This window comes from Aquarana catesbeiana, linkage group LG03, assembly GCF_042186555.1.
Source record: "Aquarana catesbeiana isolate 2022-GZ linkage group LG03, ASM4218655v1, whole genome shotgun sequence".
NCBI lineage: Eukaryota > Metazoa > Chordata > Amphibia > Anura > Ranidae > Aquarana > Aquarana catesbeiana.
The window spans coordinates 652,382,392-652,398,735 of record NC_133326.1 but is presented as its reverse complement, the minus strand read 5'-3'; the positions used below and the strand labels follow the sequence as shown (position 1 = coordinate 652,398,735).

The 16,344-nt window shown below is 45.6% G+C and overlaps 1 protein-coding gene across 7 annotated transcripts in view; it reads left to right on the top strand.

Annotated features, from left to right (window-relative positions):
• The first annotated feature begins 6,039 nt into the window (after positions 1-6,039).
• The window catches only part of ELAVL3 (ELAV like RNA binding protein 3), an 89,998-nt gene continuing 79,693 nt past the window's right edge, over positions 6,040-16,344 (top strand). The window contains exon 1 of one of the 7 annotated variants that reach the window (XM_073622679.1): positions 6,040-7,125. Coding sequence is in view for 2 of the 7 variants with exons in the window: in XM_073622676.1 (XP_073478777.1) it covers positions 7,117-7,125 (9 nt within the window). In the remaining 5 variants the exon portion in view is untranslated. The remainder of the gene's footprint in view (positions 7,126-16,344) is intronic. The other 6 variants (XM_073622673.1, XM_073622674.1, XM_073622676.1 and 3 more) reach the window with 6 other exon arrangements.

Here is a 16,344-nt window from a genome sequence, read left to right as displayed (position 1 = left end):
ATTGGGGGGTATTTATGCTAGAAGGGGAAATTTTGGGGGGGGGGGTGCTAAGTGGGGGGATTGGGGGGAGAAATTATGCTGGGAGGGGGGATTTGGAGTGGGGGAAGAGAATTTGTTCTTGGAGAGGGAATTCGAGGGGTGGAGGAATTGTGCTAGGAGGGGGTGATTTTTGTTTTTTGGGGTGGGGAGGAGGATTTTTGCTGGGAGGATTTGGAGAGAGAGAGAGTATTTGAGCTTGGAAGGGGGTGGAGGGTAACAATTAATGCTGGCAGGGGAAATTTTTACTGGAGGAGGGGAAATTTAAGCTTAGGGGTTAAGCAAGCAGATAAGTGATCTATTTTTTTGGGGGGGGGTGGATTTTTTCTGACACATAGTGCTTATACATCTTGGGGGGGGGGTACAGTTTGCTATGTTTGCCCTGGGCTGTAGATAACCTTGTCCCAGCACTGTGCCCATGTATACCCTGAGTGATATCATACAATGCCAGGTGGTGTAGCTCTCTATCATCCATCTAAATGTGAATTAAATATCACTTTTGGGTGGATTTACCGGCTCATTTTTCAGCTGCAATAAGTGAGTTGACATGAACATCAGATTGACGATGATGGAACATCCAGGCTAAGCTGTAAACTAATATACACCATCAGTAGACTGAGCTATACGCATCTTTACAGCTCACCATCCAATATCCATCACCTGCAAATCTGTTAGTGGGCCGTCCACCCTGGGGGGCCAGGAACTAGAAGCGTTTGGCCCGTTGTATGACGGTACTCGGCCTGCGACCCATGGATTCACCAGGGATGACTTGTACTTGTCACAGCTGATATGTAGCTCAGCCATTGGAGTGGAGAACAGTTGTCCAGGTCATTGTAGTATTGTGGGCTCATTGTGTCGTCATTGTCAGAGAAGAGGTCGTAGTAAGTGTTGGGATGGGGGAAGATGCACAATAATAGACAGCTGGGATGTGAATGGGCTCCTCACCACCCCCTTCTAAACTGTATGTGTCGGTGACATTGTCCTCATTACAATGTAAAACATCCCTATAGTACAGCTGGAAATCTCAGTTGTCTGCCTACATGCATTGTTCCAACCACTTATGTATATCTAATAGTTACATCACTTTTATAATATATAACTAATATTCGGAGAGTAATCATGTCACCCCCCTCACTAAAATGTATGTGCAGCGTAAAGGTGACACCTGTTAAAAAATATGTTACTCTTGTGGTGTAATGTTGTCACTCTTGTCCAGTTCTATTTATTTATTAATTAATGGTGTCACAGCCAAATATATCTGATGTATGGGGAGTAGTGATGTCATTCCTGTATTATGTCAGTTAGATTTTGGATTGCTGCCTGTATCTAATATATCAGAGGTCTCCAAACTTTCTAAACAACGGGCCAGTTCACTGTCCTTCAGGCTTTAGGGGGCCAGACTGTGGCCACTGAGAGTAGAAAATGCCCCAACATCAGTGCCTCATCCTTGGTTTTAATGAGAGAAATAGTGCCCCATTGTTGGTATCGATGGAAGAATAGTGCCGCAGTTGGGGGAATGGTGCCCCCTCATTGGTGTCAGTTGTTGAGTAGTGCCCCAAGGGCCAGATAAAGGCAAGCAAAGGGCCGCATCCAGCCCCAGGGCCGCAGTTTGGAGACCACTGTCCTATATGGATTGAGCTTGCTGATGTTTAGTCTGTTTTTGCCTATATGTTCAATAAAGTGTACAAAACGAGATTACATTTGAAAAAGAGTGATGTCGTTTCTGTAAAATATATATTTGGGGAGAAGTGAGATCATCATTGTAAAACATAATACGAAGGCTATACCGAAATGAATACAAAAGTGGGCATAACTTAAGTTACATAGGTTGTTCAAATTTCACATGTTGGTAGAGTTATGCCCCGTACACACGGTTGGACATTGATCGGACATTCCGACAACAAAATCCATGGATTTTTTCAGACGGATGTTGGCTCAAACTTGTTTTGCATACACACAGTCGCACAAAGTTGTCGGAAAATCCAATCGTTCTGAACGCAGTGACGTAAAACACGTACGTCGTAAATGGAGCAGTAGCCAATAGCTTTCGTCTCTTAATTTATTCTGAGCATGCGTGGCACTTTGTGTGTCGGAATTGTTCACACACGGTCGGAATTTACGCGAATGGATTTTGTTGTCGGAAAAATGTTATAGCCTGCTCTCAAACTTTGTGTGTCGGAAATTCCGATGGAAAAAGTCAGATGGAGCCCACACACGGTCGAGATTTCCGACAACAAGCTCCAGTCGCACATATTCCGTCGGAAAGTCCGACCGTGTGTACAGGGCATTCTTCTTTTTCATTGCAGTTACGCAAGTACTAGATTCAAAGCAGAAGCAATGTTCTGTCGTTGAGTTCTTGATGGGGGCTGCAGGCTGTCCAACGTCCACAGACAGCTACAGAATGTTTACGGAGAAGACACCATTGACAAGAACAAAGTGCACAGATGATTGAATAGGTTTAAAAGGAGAGGAACCAGCATTGAAGACAAACCACACAGTGGATGAATTGTTTCACGTGGACAGACAAGCAGTACGTGAGCTCACTGCTCAACTGGACTGTGGACACAATCCCACACAGAAGATGGCGGAAGACTTATGCCGCGTACACACGGTCGGATTTTCCAACGGGAAATGTTCGATGGGAGCTTGTTGTCGGAAATTCCGGCCGTGTGTAGGCTCCATCGGACGTTTTCCGTTGGCTTTTCCGACAAACAAAATTTGAGATCCAGTTGTCGTAAATTCCAATCGTGTGTACACAATTCCAACGCACAAAGTTCCACGCATGCTCGGAATCAAGCAGAAGAGCCACACTGGCTATTGAACTTCACTTTTCTTGGCTCGTCGTACGTGTTGTATGTCACCGCGTTCTTGGCGATCGGAATTTCCGGCAAGATTTGTGTGACCGTGTGTATGCAAGACAAGTTGGAGCCAACATCCGTCGGAATAAAAAACATGGATTTTGCTGTCGGAATGTGTGATCGTGTGTATGCGGCATTAGGGTATTGGAAAGTGTGTGCAAAGTGGGTACCTCGACAGTTGGCACCAGAATTGTTTGAGAGAAGGGTGGAAGTCTGCTCTGATCTGCTGGAAGCATTTGAAGCCAACGAAGACACTTTTTTTGCTGGTCTGGTGACAGGGGCTAAAACGTGGGCACATCTTTGTAAACCGGAAACAAAGAATCATTCCATAGAATGGTGTGACACCTCATACCTAAAACGTTCAAGAGCCAGCAACCAGCGCAGAAAGCCATGGTGACTGTTTTTTGGGATGACAGAGGCATCATTCTCCTTGATTTTCTGGAATGGGGCTGTACCATGACCAGAGAGCAGTAAATTGATGCAGTTAAGCTTACAGAGGACATTAGGACTTATGCCCTGTACACACGGGTGGACTTTTCGGCATCAAAGGTCTGACGGTCTTTCCGACTGACTTTTGACAGACTTTCGAACGAATGGACTTGCCTACACACGATCACACCAAAGTCCGACGGATTCATACGTGATGACGTACGACCGGACTAAAATAAAGAAGTTGATAACCAGTAGCCAATAGCTGCCCTAGCGTCGGTTTTCGTCCGTCGGATTAGCATACAGACAAGCGGATTTTTTGACCGGACTCGAGTCCATCGGAAAGATTTGAAACATGTTCCAAATCTAAAGTCCTTCTGATTTTCACCCGAAAAAGTCAGCTGCGGGTCCAGTGAAGCCCACACACGGTTGAATTGTCCGACGAATTCGTCCCGTCGGACCAGTCCGGTCGAAAAGTCCGCCCGTGTGTACACGGCATAAGAGGCCGAACTCGAATCTGAAAACGACCCACAATCACTATGACAATGCGCGACCACACACATCTTTGGTAACAAGTCAGGCGATTTGCAAATTCGACTGGTCAGTGCTCCTTCATTCACTGTACGGTCCAGATTTAGTGCCGTACAACTTCCAAATGTTTGATCCAATAAAGAACAGTCTTCAGAGACAATGATTTGACAACACAGATGAGGTGGGAGTGGCTGTGAAGTAGTGGGTACAACGGTACACACATAATTTTTTCAATAATGCTGTGTACATACAGGCGGACTTTTCTACCGGACTGGTCCGACGGGACGAATACGGCGGACAATCCGACCCTGTGTGGGCTTTTATCGGAACTGCAGCGGACTTTTTTGGGCGAAAATCAGACGGACTTTAGATTTGGAACATGTTTCAAATCTTTCAAACGGACTCGAGTCCGGTCGAAAAATCCACTCGTCTGTATGCTAGTCCGACGGACGAAAACCGACGCTAGGGCAGCTATTGGCTACTGGCTATCAACTTCCTTATTTTAGTCTGATGTACGTCATCACGTACGAATCTGTCGTACTTTGGTGTGATCGTGTGTAGGCAAGGCCGTTCGTTCGAAAGTCCGTCAAAAGTCCGCAGAAAGTCCGTTTGAAAGACCGTCGGACCTTTGATGCCGAAAAGTCCGCCCGTGTGTACACGGCATAAGGATTCAAGAGTTGGATTCAACTGTGGCACAAATGCATCACTTGTGATGGAGACTATGTTGAGTAATACCTTTGTATAAAGGAAGTTACTCTAACAACATTTGACATTGCATTACTTTCGATATAGCACTTGCATGTAATTGAAGATGGAGAGTAGTGATGTCACTTCTTTAATTATGAAATATTTGGAGAGCAGTGATGGCATTCTTGTATATTTATAAAATATTTGTAGAGTAGTGATGTCACTTTGATAAATACATATAATTTTGTAGAGTAGTGATGTAATTCCTGTATATTTGTAAAATATTTGTAGAGTAGCGATGTCACTCATGTGCATTTATAAAATATTTGTAGAGTAATGACGTCACTCCTGTAAATATATAACATATGTTTGGGAAGTAGTGATGTCCTCCTTGTCATACAGTATACAGTATTGTATGTGGAGGGTAGTGACATCACCTCTGTAACATATGTGGGAGAATAGTAATTTCACTGTATCATATAACATGTATTTGAAGAGAAGTGTTGTCACACCAGTAACAAGGAGGACATAACCAGTGATGTCATCCTTGTACAATCTAGCATGTATTGGGGAACGGTGATGTCATCCTTATATAATCTAACATATATTGGAGAAGAGTGATGTCATCCTTGAACAACCTAACATGTATTTGTAGAGTAATGATGTCATCCTTGTACAATCTGACATATATTGGAGCAGAGTAATGTCGTCCTTGTACAGTATAATATGTATTAGAGAATAGAGTAATGATGTCATTCTTGTACAACCTAACATGTATTTGTAGAGTAATGTTGTCATTCTTGTACAACCTAACATGTATTTGTAGAGTAGTGATGTCATGCTTGTACAACCTAACATGTATTTGTAGAGTATTGATGTCATGCTTGTACAACCTAACATGTATTTGTAGAGTATTGATGTCATCCTTGTACAACCTAACATGTATTTGTAGAGTAGTGATGTCATCCTTGTACAACCTAACATGTATTTGTAGAGTAGTGATGTCATCCTTGTACAACCTAACATGTATTTGTAGAGTATTGATGTCATCCTTGTACAACCTAACATGTATTTGTAGAGTAATGATGTCATTCTTGTACAACCTAACATGTATTTGTAGAGTAGTGATGTCATGCTTGTACAACCTAACATATATTAAAGAAGAGTGATGTCATCCTTGTACAATCTAACATTTATTGGAGAACAGTGATGTCATCCTTGTACAATCTAACATTTATTGGAGAGTAGTGATGTCATCCTTGTACAATTTAATATGTATTGGAGAACAGTGATGTCATCCTTGTACAATCTAACATATATTAAAGAAGAGTGATGTCATCCTTGTACAATCTAACATTTATTGGAGAACAGTGATGTCATCCTTGTACAATCTAACATTTATTGGAGAATAGTGATGTCATCCTTTTACAATCTAACATATATTTGTAGATCAGTGATATGATTCTCTAGAAGATGACTTATCTATATGTAGGTAATAGATGGCAGTCTATGGACAGTACATAGGAGATGGTACTTGTCCACATCATGAACCTTGGGTTGAATTCCTAGGCTACACTCAGGAAGATGTCGCAGTACATGCCAGGCTGCTCAGAGCTGACACTACAAAGACAAGACAGGGGTACCGGAGGGAGACGGGAGAGGACAAGGCAGAGGGTTGGAGGATGGGCAGGGAGATGTGAAGGATGCAGAGGAGGAATAAGTGATGGAGGAGGAGGAGGAGGTGACTGACAAGGCTGCATTGAGGACCAGAGACCGGAGGTGGGGGGGGGGACTGAGATTGAATTCTAAATTGGATAGAATGGTAGCACATATAGAAGGAGAGCTGATCGGCAGGTGTGACAGTCTCCTCCTCCGTGTCCCTCTTCTCAGGGGGCCCTCGAGCAAAGAAAAGAAAAAAAAAATCCAAAGAAAAGAGGAAGGACGGAGGCATCTCCTCCCCCCTCCTCTCTCCCCCTTCTCCTCTTCGCAGCCAATAGCCGAAAGAGCTGCACCATCCTCACTTCCATATATAAGTGCGGAGAGGGGGACCCGACTGTTCACATGAAGGGAGAATAGGTGTCAACACTTTGGGAAAAGATACAGAGCATCACATCGGACCCTACCCTCCTCCCTTTTCTCTCACTCCCTTTCTCCAAATTCTAGCAACCCCCCCTCCTCTTCTTTCCAGACAAAGGCCCCCCACCCCCCTAAACTGCTTATCCATCCCTTCTCCTCACCGATTTTTGGGAACCTTTTTTTCTACCTATTTTTGAGCCACCTTTGGATTCTTTTCTCAGTTTCCATATATATATTATATATATATATATTTTTTTTTTGCCAAGCTGAGGAATCTTTTTGGTACCGTTTGATTATTATTATTACCTTTTTTTAAATTTTTTTTTTTTTTTTTTTTACGAACGTTCCCTGTCTCGATCCCGTGACGGCCGCCGGGAAGGGGCAAGGGAGCGGCGGGGTGGGCAGGCGCACCTCGGACGCCAGGACGCTGAGGAAGGGATCCCGACGGCAAGAGAGGCGCAACCGAAAATCCACAGCATCTAACCTACGTTCCCTCAGCATGGTGACTGTAAGTACCGCCATTTTATGCTATTCCCCAACGGGGAGAGGGGGGGGGATGGGTGGTTTGAGGTCTCCTCGAGTGTGATGGCAGGAAGGGGTTAAGGATGAAGATGACGGGTTGTATTCTGCAGGAAAGGTGGATAGAAGAGGGTGGAAGGATGGAGGAACAATTCCCAGGGGACACCCATATGGGACTTGACTACGTCTTACAATGCAGAAGAAGAAAAGACATCTCCAATGGGAGGTTGCCCTGTGTCCTTGGTACGGTAGAGTCATACCACGGATCGGAAACAGAAAGATAGATAGATAGATAGATAGATAGATAGATAGATAGATAGATAGATAGATAGATAGATAGATAGATAGATAGATAGATGTGCAGACCAACACAATATACACCCAGCCCATTTGCAGCTGGTACCTACAGGAACATGGTGATGGTGATGGTGGTGTTGGTGGAGGGGGGGGGTGGGGGGTGGAGAGAAGGTTCTTGAGAACAATAGAAGAGACATGGCAGTGATTGGGCGTGTGAGCACGCGTGTGCGTGTAGGCATGGCTGCTTGATAGACATATGATGTGTATAGTCAATGTATTGAGTACTAAGCAATATTAAATGTTAACTTGATATATAAAGTCTTATACATTCTTTCCATCTGAGGAACATCCTATGCTACTGTTGGTGTTGTGGTTTAATATTATGTGGTATCCCCATACCATAATATATAATATACACATAGGGGTCTATTTATAAAGATTTTCACACAACTTTCACCAAGGATTCTTCCAAGAAAGCTGTAAATAATGGTTTCATTATATATAGCGTCCTCTGCAACACTGGGCACCCTGTTCCCCCATATAAACTGACTTAAAGGGCTTGTGAGCAAAGTACAGCAACCCATAGCTGCCAATCAGAAAGCATCTTTCATTCATCCATCATATGTTAACTAAAATCCAATTGGTTGGTATGAAGTACTGCTCTGTGCATATGATAATTTGTCTCTTTACTGCCTTATGGAAAGGCCGGTGGTGTCCTGTGTCTCACAGGGGTTGATTTACTAAAGCCGAAAAGTGCAAAATCTGGTGCAGCTCTGCAATCAGCTTCCAGGTTTTTGGTCCAAGCTTAATTGAACAGGATGAAGTTAGAAGCTGATTGGCTACCGTGCACAGCTGCACCAGATTTTGCACTCTCTAGTTTTAGTAACTCAACCCCACAGTCTCCCACATACATTGTCGCATGTGTCACACCATCTGCGATAATGCTGTCCAGTGTCATGCCCTGTGCTGCACAGGTTTGGTTGACCAAGCAGTGACGACCAAGCACAATTACCCATAGCAACCAAATCTGCATTTCTTTAAGCCCACCAGTGATAGATACATTCTAAATTGGTTGTCATCTATTTTTCACACTGCCTCTGACAACGCTGTCTGGTGTCATGCTCTGGCTGACATATATTGCCCTGTGCTGCACAGGTATGGTTGACCAAGAAGTGATGACCAAGCAGTTACCCATAACAACCAAATCTCCATTTCTTTTAGCCCACCAGTGATGGATACATTTTGTTTGGTTGTCATCTACTTTTCACACTGTCTTTGACTACGCTGCACAGTGTCATGCTCTGGCTGACATATATTGCCCTGTGCTGCACAGGTTTGGGTGACCAAGAAGTGATGACCAAGCACGATAACCCATAGCAACTAAATCTTCATTTCTTTAAGCCACACAGGTGAAAGATGCATTCTGATTGGTCTGCTATGCTTTACAGCAGTCTGCTCTTTGATGTGCGCTGTAGTGAGTAAACGTGCATTGTGCCCTTTGTTACACACTGCCGCACATGGAGGGCTTGTACACCTGGTAGAAGTTACAGAGCATCTTTCAGTAGTGTGAGCAAATGGTTGGTGAGCCAATGGTTGGTTGCCATGGGTTATCGCACACCCTTGTATCTGGATCTATAAACACAGGAAGGCAGAAGACTCTGTTACCCATAGCAACCCATCACGTGTTCACATTCCAGTCTACAATGGCAGCAAATATGTGGTTGCTATGGGCAATGAGGCCGGTTTAGGCCAAGGGTTATCTAACCAAAGGCCATGCTACCCTTTGCATCTGCTGACTATCCCCGGCCCTATAGCAAACACTCTCCATTTCCTGTGTTGGAGCCACAACTGGCCCTTGACAGTTCACCTTGTGTCATATTCTGTCAGTGGCACGCATCCCCTGAAAGGCTCCATTCTCTCCTCAGCCTCCCCCCTCCTCCCTGTTTTCTCTGCAGTATCCACTCCTTTCTCTCAGACACAATCCGTCCTCTGTCTGACACTCCACTTTCACACTTAGCCCTCGGATTCACGTACCACGCTCACATGCTACCCCCGGACAATAGACTTAATAAACAAAAATGGCTGCTGGAAGTTCATTTCTCACAAAAAAAACAAAAGAAAAAGGCCGGTGTCTTCATTAGCATTGGTTGGGTGAAGGCAGACAGAGCTACACCTACAGGCCTAGGACCATGTCGGGGCCCCCGGTAGTCCATCATCCAATAACGATGGTCATCCATTGCTCTGACAAGGACCTCACCTAGAAAAATACCTTAACCCGATAAAAAGAATGTAGTTTTAGCAGCGGGAAGTGTCATTATGGCCTGGTTGTGGCAGGAGGGACGCTGCTGACAGAGAGATGGATGATGGAGATGGTAATGAGATACATAGCGATGGAGGAGAAGAGGGAACGGCGAGAAACGAGACAGGTGGAGATGGATTAGGAGGGAATTTGTGAGACACGGAGGCAGGAGTGAGGGTGACATTGTGAGACGGCAAGATGGAGAGAGGAGATTTCAATGCACGGTCTTGTGGGTGGAGGTTGTCATTGTGATATATGGTGTGAGGAGGATGGAGAATGGGGGTCACATATATCGGGAGACCATGATGGAGTAGGGGTAGGGATGATGTTATGGCGAAAATAGATCATGAGGTACTGCGGGATTTGGTTGGGGCTAGAAAAATGCTGATGACAGAGGAGGTAGGGTTCATACCTGACTGAGAAACATACAAGGCCAGAACGCTTTTGCCAGTGCACCAGGCTTTGCCTATGGTAGATGCACATCCACCCAAACCACTAAAAATATCAGTTATCTCTCATACTCCTATTCCTTCATCGCTATCTTCTGGAAACTCCGCCTACACGTAGGCTGTGCAAAGCATTCTGTGAACTCGTTTAGCTCCGCCCACCAACTCAGACTTCCGTGCCTTCTGCAAATTAAAGTAGTTCCCGCCCACCACCCCTAGGCTGGTATGCCTCCTGTGAGTTGAGCCCCGCCTACACGTAGGCTTCAGTGGCGGCTTGAAGCTCCGCCCACTCCACTGCTCCCATTGCCTTCTGTGAGTTAAAGCTCCGCCCACCGCTGCGACTGCCCACTACACGGGGCTGCACCGCCTTCTGCGAATTAGCACCGCCCCCCCTTCCCGTTACCCAGGAGACGCGTCCTCTAGACAAATGCGCAACACGGAGAGTTCCATAGAGAGCGCATGAGAGACCTCCATCCATAGAGACTGTTCTGCCGAGAAAGTTCCGTTCGGCAGATAAGTTCCCCCCTCTACTGCGCAGGCGCTGCGCCTGCGCAGTAGGATACGGCGGAAATAGCCGAAGCGGAACAGCTGAAAATCAGCTGTACATGGCGCCTGTAAGAGGGCCCCTCGCGGGGCGGTGTCAAGCTGCAGCTCCATGTCTGAATGGACACACAAGGCAGGGGAGCGGCTCGGGTGCCCCCATAGTAAGCTGCTTGCTCTGGGGGGCACTCGATAGGAGGGAGGGGCCAGGAGCGCAGGCAGGGGACCCGAGAAGAGGAGGATCTGGGCTGCTTTGTGAAAAACCATTAGGCCTGGTTCACACTGGTGTGATGCCAGACATCGCATGTGATTCACAGCGCACTGCTGTTCATATCACATGTGATGCGATTTCAGCCATACAGATAGTATGGCTGATATCGTACCGCATTCGGTCCAAACACGCACAGGACCTTTTTTTTGTTCGGACCGGAATCGGATCGCATGGCTGTTCACACCTGTGCAATCCGATTCATGTCCGAACTGTCAGTTCGCAGTGCGATATGCAAGCTGAACTGGGGGTGTCGTTAACAATGTATTGACACTCCCCAGCGATTCGCATATGGCAGTGTGAACTGCCATGTGAGTCGGTGCAATGTGGGAACCCGCAGTGGATTTGCAGGGTTCTCGCATCGCACCAGTGTGAACCGGGCCTTACACAGAGCAGATAAGTATAACATGTTTGTTATTTTTAAACAACAAAAAAAAAACAGGACGTCAATATCACTTAGTCGCACTGATCTGAATGTATGCCATTGAAAAGAATGGGCTGCGACAGGTCATGTCCAAAGTCACATGACAAGTCACACAAGCGTGACTGGTGCCTTAATCACTTGCCAACCGCCGCACGCCGATTTACGCTGGCAGAATGGCACGGGCAGGCAAAAGGGCGTACCTGTATGTCCCTTTGAGTTTGCTGCCTAGTAGGCGCGCGCCCACTGCGTGCTGCGGGTGCGTGCCCGTGGGTCCAGCAAACTCGATGTTCGCCAGCGGCCTGCGATTGCGGCGAGGAGAGGCAGAACGGGGAGATGCCTATGTAAACAAGGCATTTCGCTGTTTTGCTTAGCAACATGACAGAGATCTACTGTTCCCTGTCACCGGGAGCAGTGATCTCTGTCATGTTGTAGTGAGCCCATCCCCCCTACAGTTAGAACACACCTAGGGAACACACTTAACTCCTTGATCTCCCCCTAGTGTTTAACCCCTTCCCTGCCAGTGTCATTTATACAGTAATCAGTGGCTATTTGTAGTACAGTGTATCACTGTATAAATGCCAATGGTCTCAAAATAGTGTCAAAAGTGTCCGATCTGTCTGCCATAATGTCGCGGTCCCAATGAAAATCGCATATCGCCGCCATTACTAGTTAAAAAAATAATTAATAATAAAAATGCCATAAATCTATCCACTATTTTGTAGACGCTATACCTTTTGCGTAAACCAATCAATATACTCTTATTGAGATTTTTTTACAATAAATATGTGGAAGAATACATATCGGCCTGAACTGAGGAAAAAATGTGTTTTTATATATATTTTTTGGGGGTATTTTATTATAGCAAAAAGTAAAAAATATTGCTTTTTGTTCAAAATTGTCACTCTTTTTTTGTTTATAGCGCAAAAAGTAAAAACCGCAGAGGTGATCAAATACCACCAAAAGAAATCTCTATTTGTGGGAAAAAAAGGAAAAAAAAAAAGGAAAAAAAAATCTCTATTTGTGGGGGGCCAATCACAGCCTGCTGTTCCTGACATGCTCCCCCCATCACCAATCACAGCCTACCTTTCCTGACACCAGTGGCGGTTGGTGGTACTTTTTTTTTTTTTAGGGGGGGGGGGCAAACAATCCTATTCTTTTATTCTGCCACCAAATATCTTATACAGCCCACTTCCTGTTTCTAGCCTTGGCTTATGACATCATGCACAGCTTTCTCTCTCTGGAGAGTTTTCCCAGGAGGGGGGGGGGGAATCATAAGAGGGCCAATGAGAGCTGCAGAGCTGGAGGTGTGCCTCTGTGTAAATCCAGGCAGCAGCTTCAGCTGCCCACAGTTAAAATGGTTGCAGCCAGACTCCGTGGAGGGAGGATTCTGCAGGGTATTTGGCAAGTACAGTATATATAAAATAATATGCAAAGTGGTTGGAGGGAAGCTTCAGAATGCAAAGATGTTTTAATTACAAATTATTATGTGAGCAGACTGCAATTCCTCTTTAATGACAAAGCAAAAAGAATATAGGCAGCGGTGGGATTTGAACCCACGACTCCGCAGAGACTGGAGCTTTCTCCAGCACCTTAGACCGCTATGGGATTTGAACCCATGACTCCGCAGAGACTGGAGCTCCTACTCCAGCGCCTTAGTTTCTATTAGTGAATTCCATGGATTTACATCGCTCCCATGTTATCCCCACATGCCCGCCACCATCAGTGATCCGCCTTCCCGGGGATGCTATTCAAAATCTCTACTGCTATTGGCCGCACGCCCTGTCTATTCTGGCCTAATAATTCCCTTATTGGTCGCTCTCGCCACCTGCTGTCGTACTCTCTCTGTCAATTGGCTAGCAGACGACGTTTTTCCGCCCTTACTTAGCGTAGCCCCGCCCACCACCTAGGCGACCTTGCTTTCCCTGGCTGTGTAAACTCCGCCCACCACGCAGACTCCAAATCCCTGATGTGGATTAGAGTAAGCTCCGCCCACCAGGCAGAGTCCAATGCCTTCGGCGGGTTAGTGTGGCTCCGCCCAACACGCATATACTCCAATGCTTGCATCGGATTAGTGTAGCTCCGCCCAACACTCATACACAGTGACCACACTGTACAGGCGGTGAAGATACCCCTGATATAATGTGCGGCCTTCAGGCAGTATGTGGCATGTACCATAACCACCTTCAATTTCAAAGGTGACCCATGATCAATGTGGGCCAAGAGTAGACGCAGAAGGCCACATAGGGAAATTTACCTCAAAAAACGTGTGTACTTCTAGATTAGGCCTTTATGTTAAAAGGCCGGGGCAGCACAATGGCTTCGTGATTGGTCCTTCTGCCTTGAAGCATTGGGGTTCTTGGTTTGAATCTCACAGGACACTATCTGTATGGAGTTTGCATGTTCTTTCTGTGCTTGCATGGGTTTCCCCCTACATTCAAAGGACATATTTGCAGGGTAATTGTCCCTAGTGTGTGTGCACAATGGCAATGGCTATGTACATGTGCTATCATATTCTGCATCAGGTCCCAAGCCAAGCAATAGGGGGAAGGGTTGAGGAAAGACCTAGTGACCTACCTCATAAAAACATTGCCAAGAAAATTCTATGGTAAAGGCTCAAGGGTATCAGACATGGTTCCAGGAAGCTGGCCCATAGAGTCACCAAGAGTTGGATATGACCAAATGGGTAAATGCATACATTAAGGTTGAGTGCAGGCACTCCTGGTGACGAATTGGAAATCACCTTTGTTTTGTCTGCATTGAACAGATTATTATGATTGGATGATGGGGGGTTCAATATATCATGTCTTTTGATCTTTGTTTGAAATATGTAGAAGCCAAAGTGGTCTAATTTATCAACATACCTGAATGATCGATTACATTTATTTGTTAAGGCAGCGCAGAGGGCAACAATGACACATGGGGGTTGATTTACTAAAGGCAAAAAGACTGTGCACTTTGGAAAGTGCAGTTGCACAAGGCAAGAGCAGTTGCTCCAGAGTTTAGTAAATGAGCAGAAGCTCTGCTGACTTTCATCAACCAATCATGTGCAAGCAAAAATGCTGTTCTTTTTTACTTTCCTTGCACGTGATTGGGTATTCTTTGCAAAGTGAAGCTTTACCTCATTTACTAAGCTCTGGAGCAACTGCACTTGCAGAGTGCAATTGCACTTTCCAAGGTGCACAGTCTATTGGCCTTTAGTAAATCAACCCTATGAAGTGTGTTAAATCCATAGTAACAGATCATCTTAATGTATAGGTGACTAATAATTACTCATGATTGGTTGCTGTGCATTACTACACCATGCAGGTTTGCAATATCTTGGGCCTAGTTCACACCAATACTTTTTTAGTGCGTTTTCAGTTTTGCATTAATGCACTACAGTCAGTTTAACATAATTGCCTATGGGTCACGTTCACATCTGTGCGTTTTTGACCCGGTGCGTTTTTTGGAAAGGGTCAGGGATTTTTTTTCCTGCAGCAAGTTGCGTTTTTGGTTCCATAGACTTAAATGGAAATGCATAAAAAAATGCAGTGTTTGCGTTTTTGAGTGCGTTTCTGCCGTGTTTTTGATGATTTCTCCCGCAAGACAACAGACACCTCCCAAAACCTAAAACGCATCAAAAATGCACCCGGAAAACACATCAACTGCAGCCTGCATAGGTGTGAACCTGGCATTGATGATTAAAAACATTAAAGTGTTACCAAACCTGTAACAGTAAAAATCAGTCTGTATATGCAGTAGAGAACGCTTTTTATACTCACTGTGGAACCTAAGGGGTTAATCCTCTGCATTGTGTAAAAAGGCTCTTTTCTTCTCTGATCCTCTCCTTCTTCTACTGCCCCCAATCCATCTCCTGATAAGACAGAGCCTTTGGAATCACTCTGCACATGCACAGTTTGGTGTGTATTGCTAGAGAGTTTTTTTCTTCTTGAGAGAGTGCATGTGATCAGCACAGGGCCAATCAGCACTGTCCAGACAGAGGGTCAGGGGTCCTGCAGCCTCATAGGACAGTCAGAGGAGGATGACAACTCCTCCTACAAGCTTTAACCAGACACTGATAGAAGTCACAAGACTGCTATATACTGCTATATACTGCTGATGAGAAAAGGTATTTAGCAGTTTATATTTACTAAAATAATAGCATTTACATGTTCTGTGTACTGTGAGAAACAAGATATAGTGAATGCAGGGTACTGGGTTTAGCCTGCATCCATATCTGTGCACCAGTGGAATGCGCCATTGTCCCCGCCATTGATGCAGCTGCCCCTGGAGCCTGTGCTGCCCGTCGGCTTTTTTTCAGCCGGAGTTCCTCCACCTCCGGGATCCGGCGCTGGTTGCTGAGCTGCCCGATATTGTCACTTGTAAATACAGGAGCGCTGCTTCTGTATTTACAAGTCACAGCGCTCTCCTCCCGGTGGCCGTTCACATCCCTCCCTGTTTTGCAAAACACATCCTCAATCTCTATGAGAGAGCAGAGAGAACACAGGAGGGAGGGGGCGGGGGATGTACACAGGCAGAGGCTGCTCCAAGTCACGGACATTCAGTAAGTTACAGCTGCTCTTCTGCAGCCACACTTTGACTTTATTTAGCTGGTGAGGACGTGGGATGTGCTCAGTACTGAAGGGGGGGGGAGGAATTGATGCCAGAGGAATGCTGTGTATCGATGGGGGTAAGCTCCAAACTGGAATCTAGGGGGAGGAGAGCTCTGTACTTGCTGGGGGGGCGGGACTTGGATGTACACAACACAACCCTAATTCCTGCACTCCATACACAGATCACCCCTAAATCCTGCACTCCGTACACAGCTCACCCCTAAATCCTGCACCTTGTATATAGCTCACCCCTCAGTCCTACACTCCGTACACAGCTCACCCCTAAATCCTGCCCTCTGTACACAGCTCACCCCTAAATACTGCACTCCGTACACAGCTCAC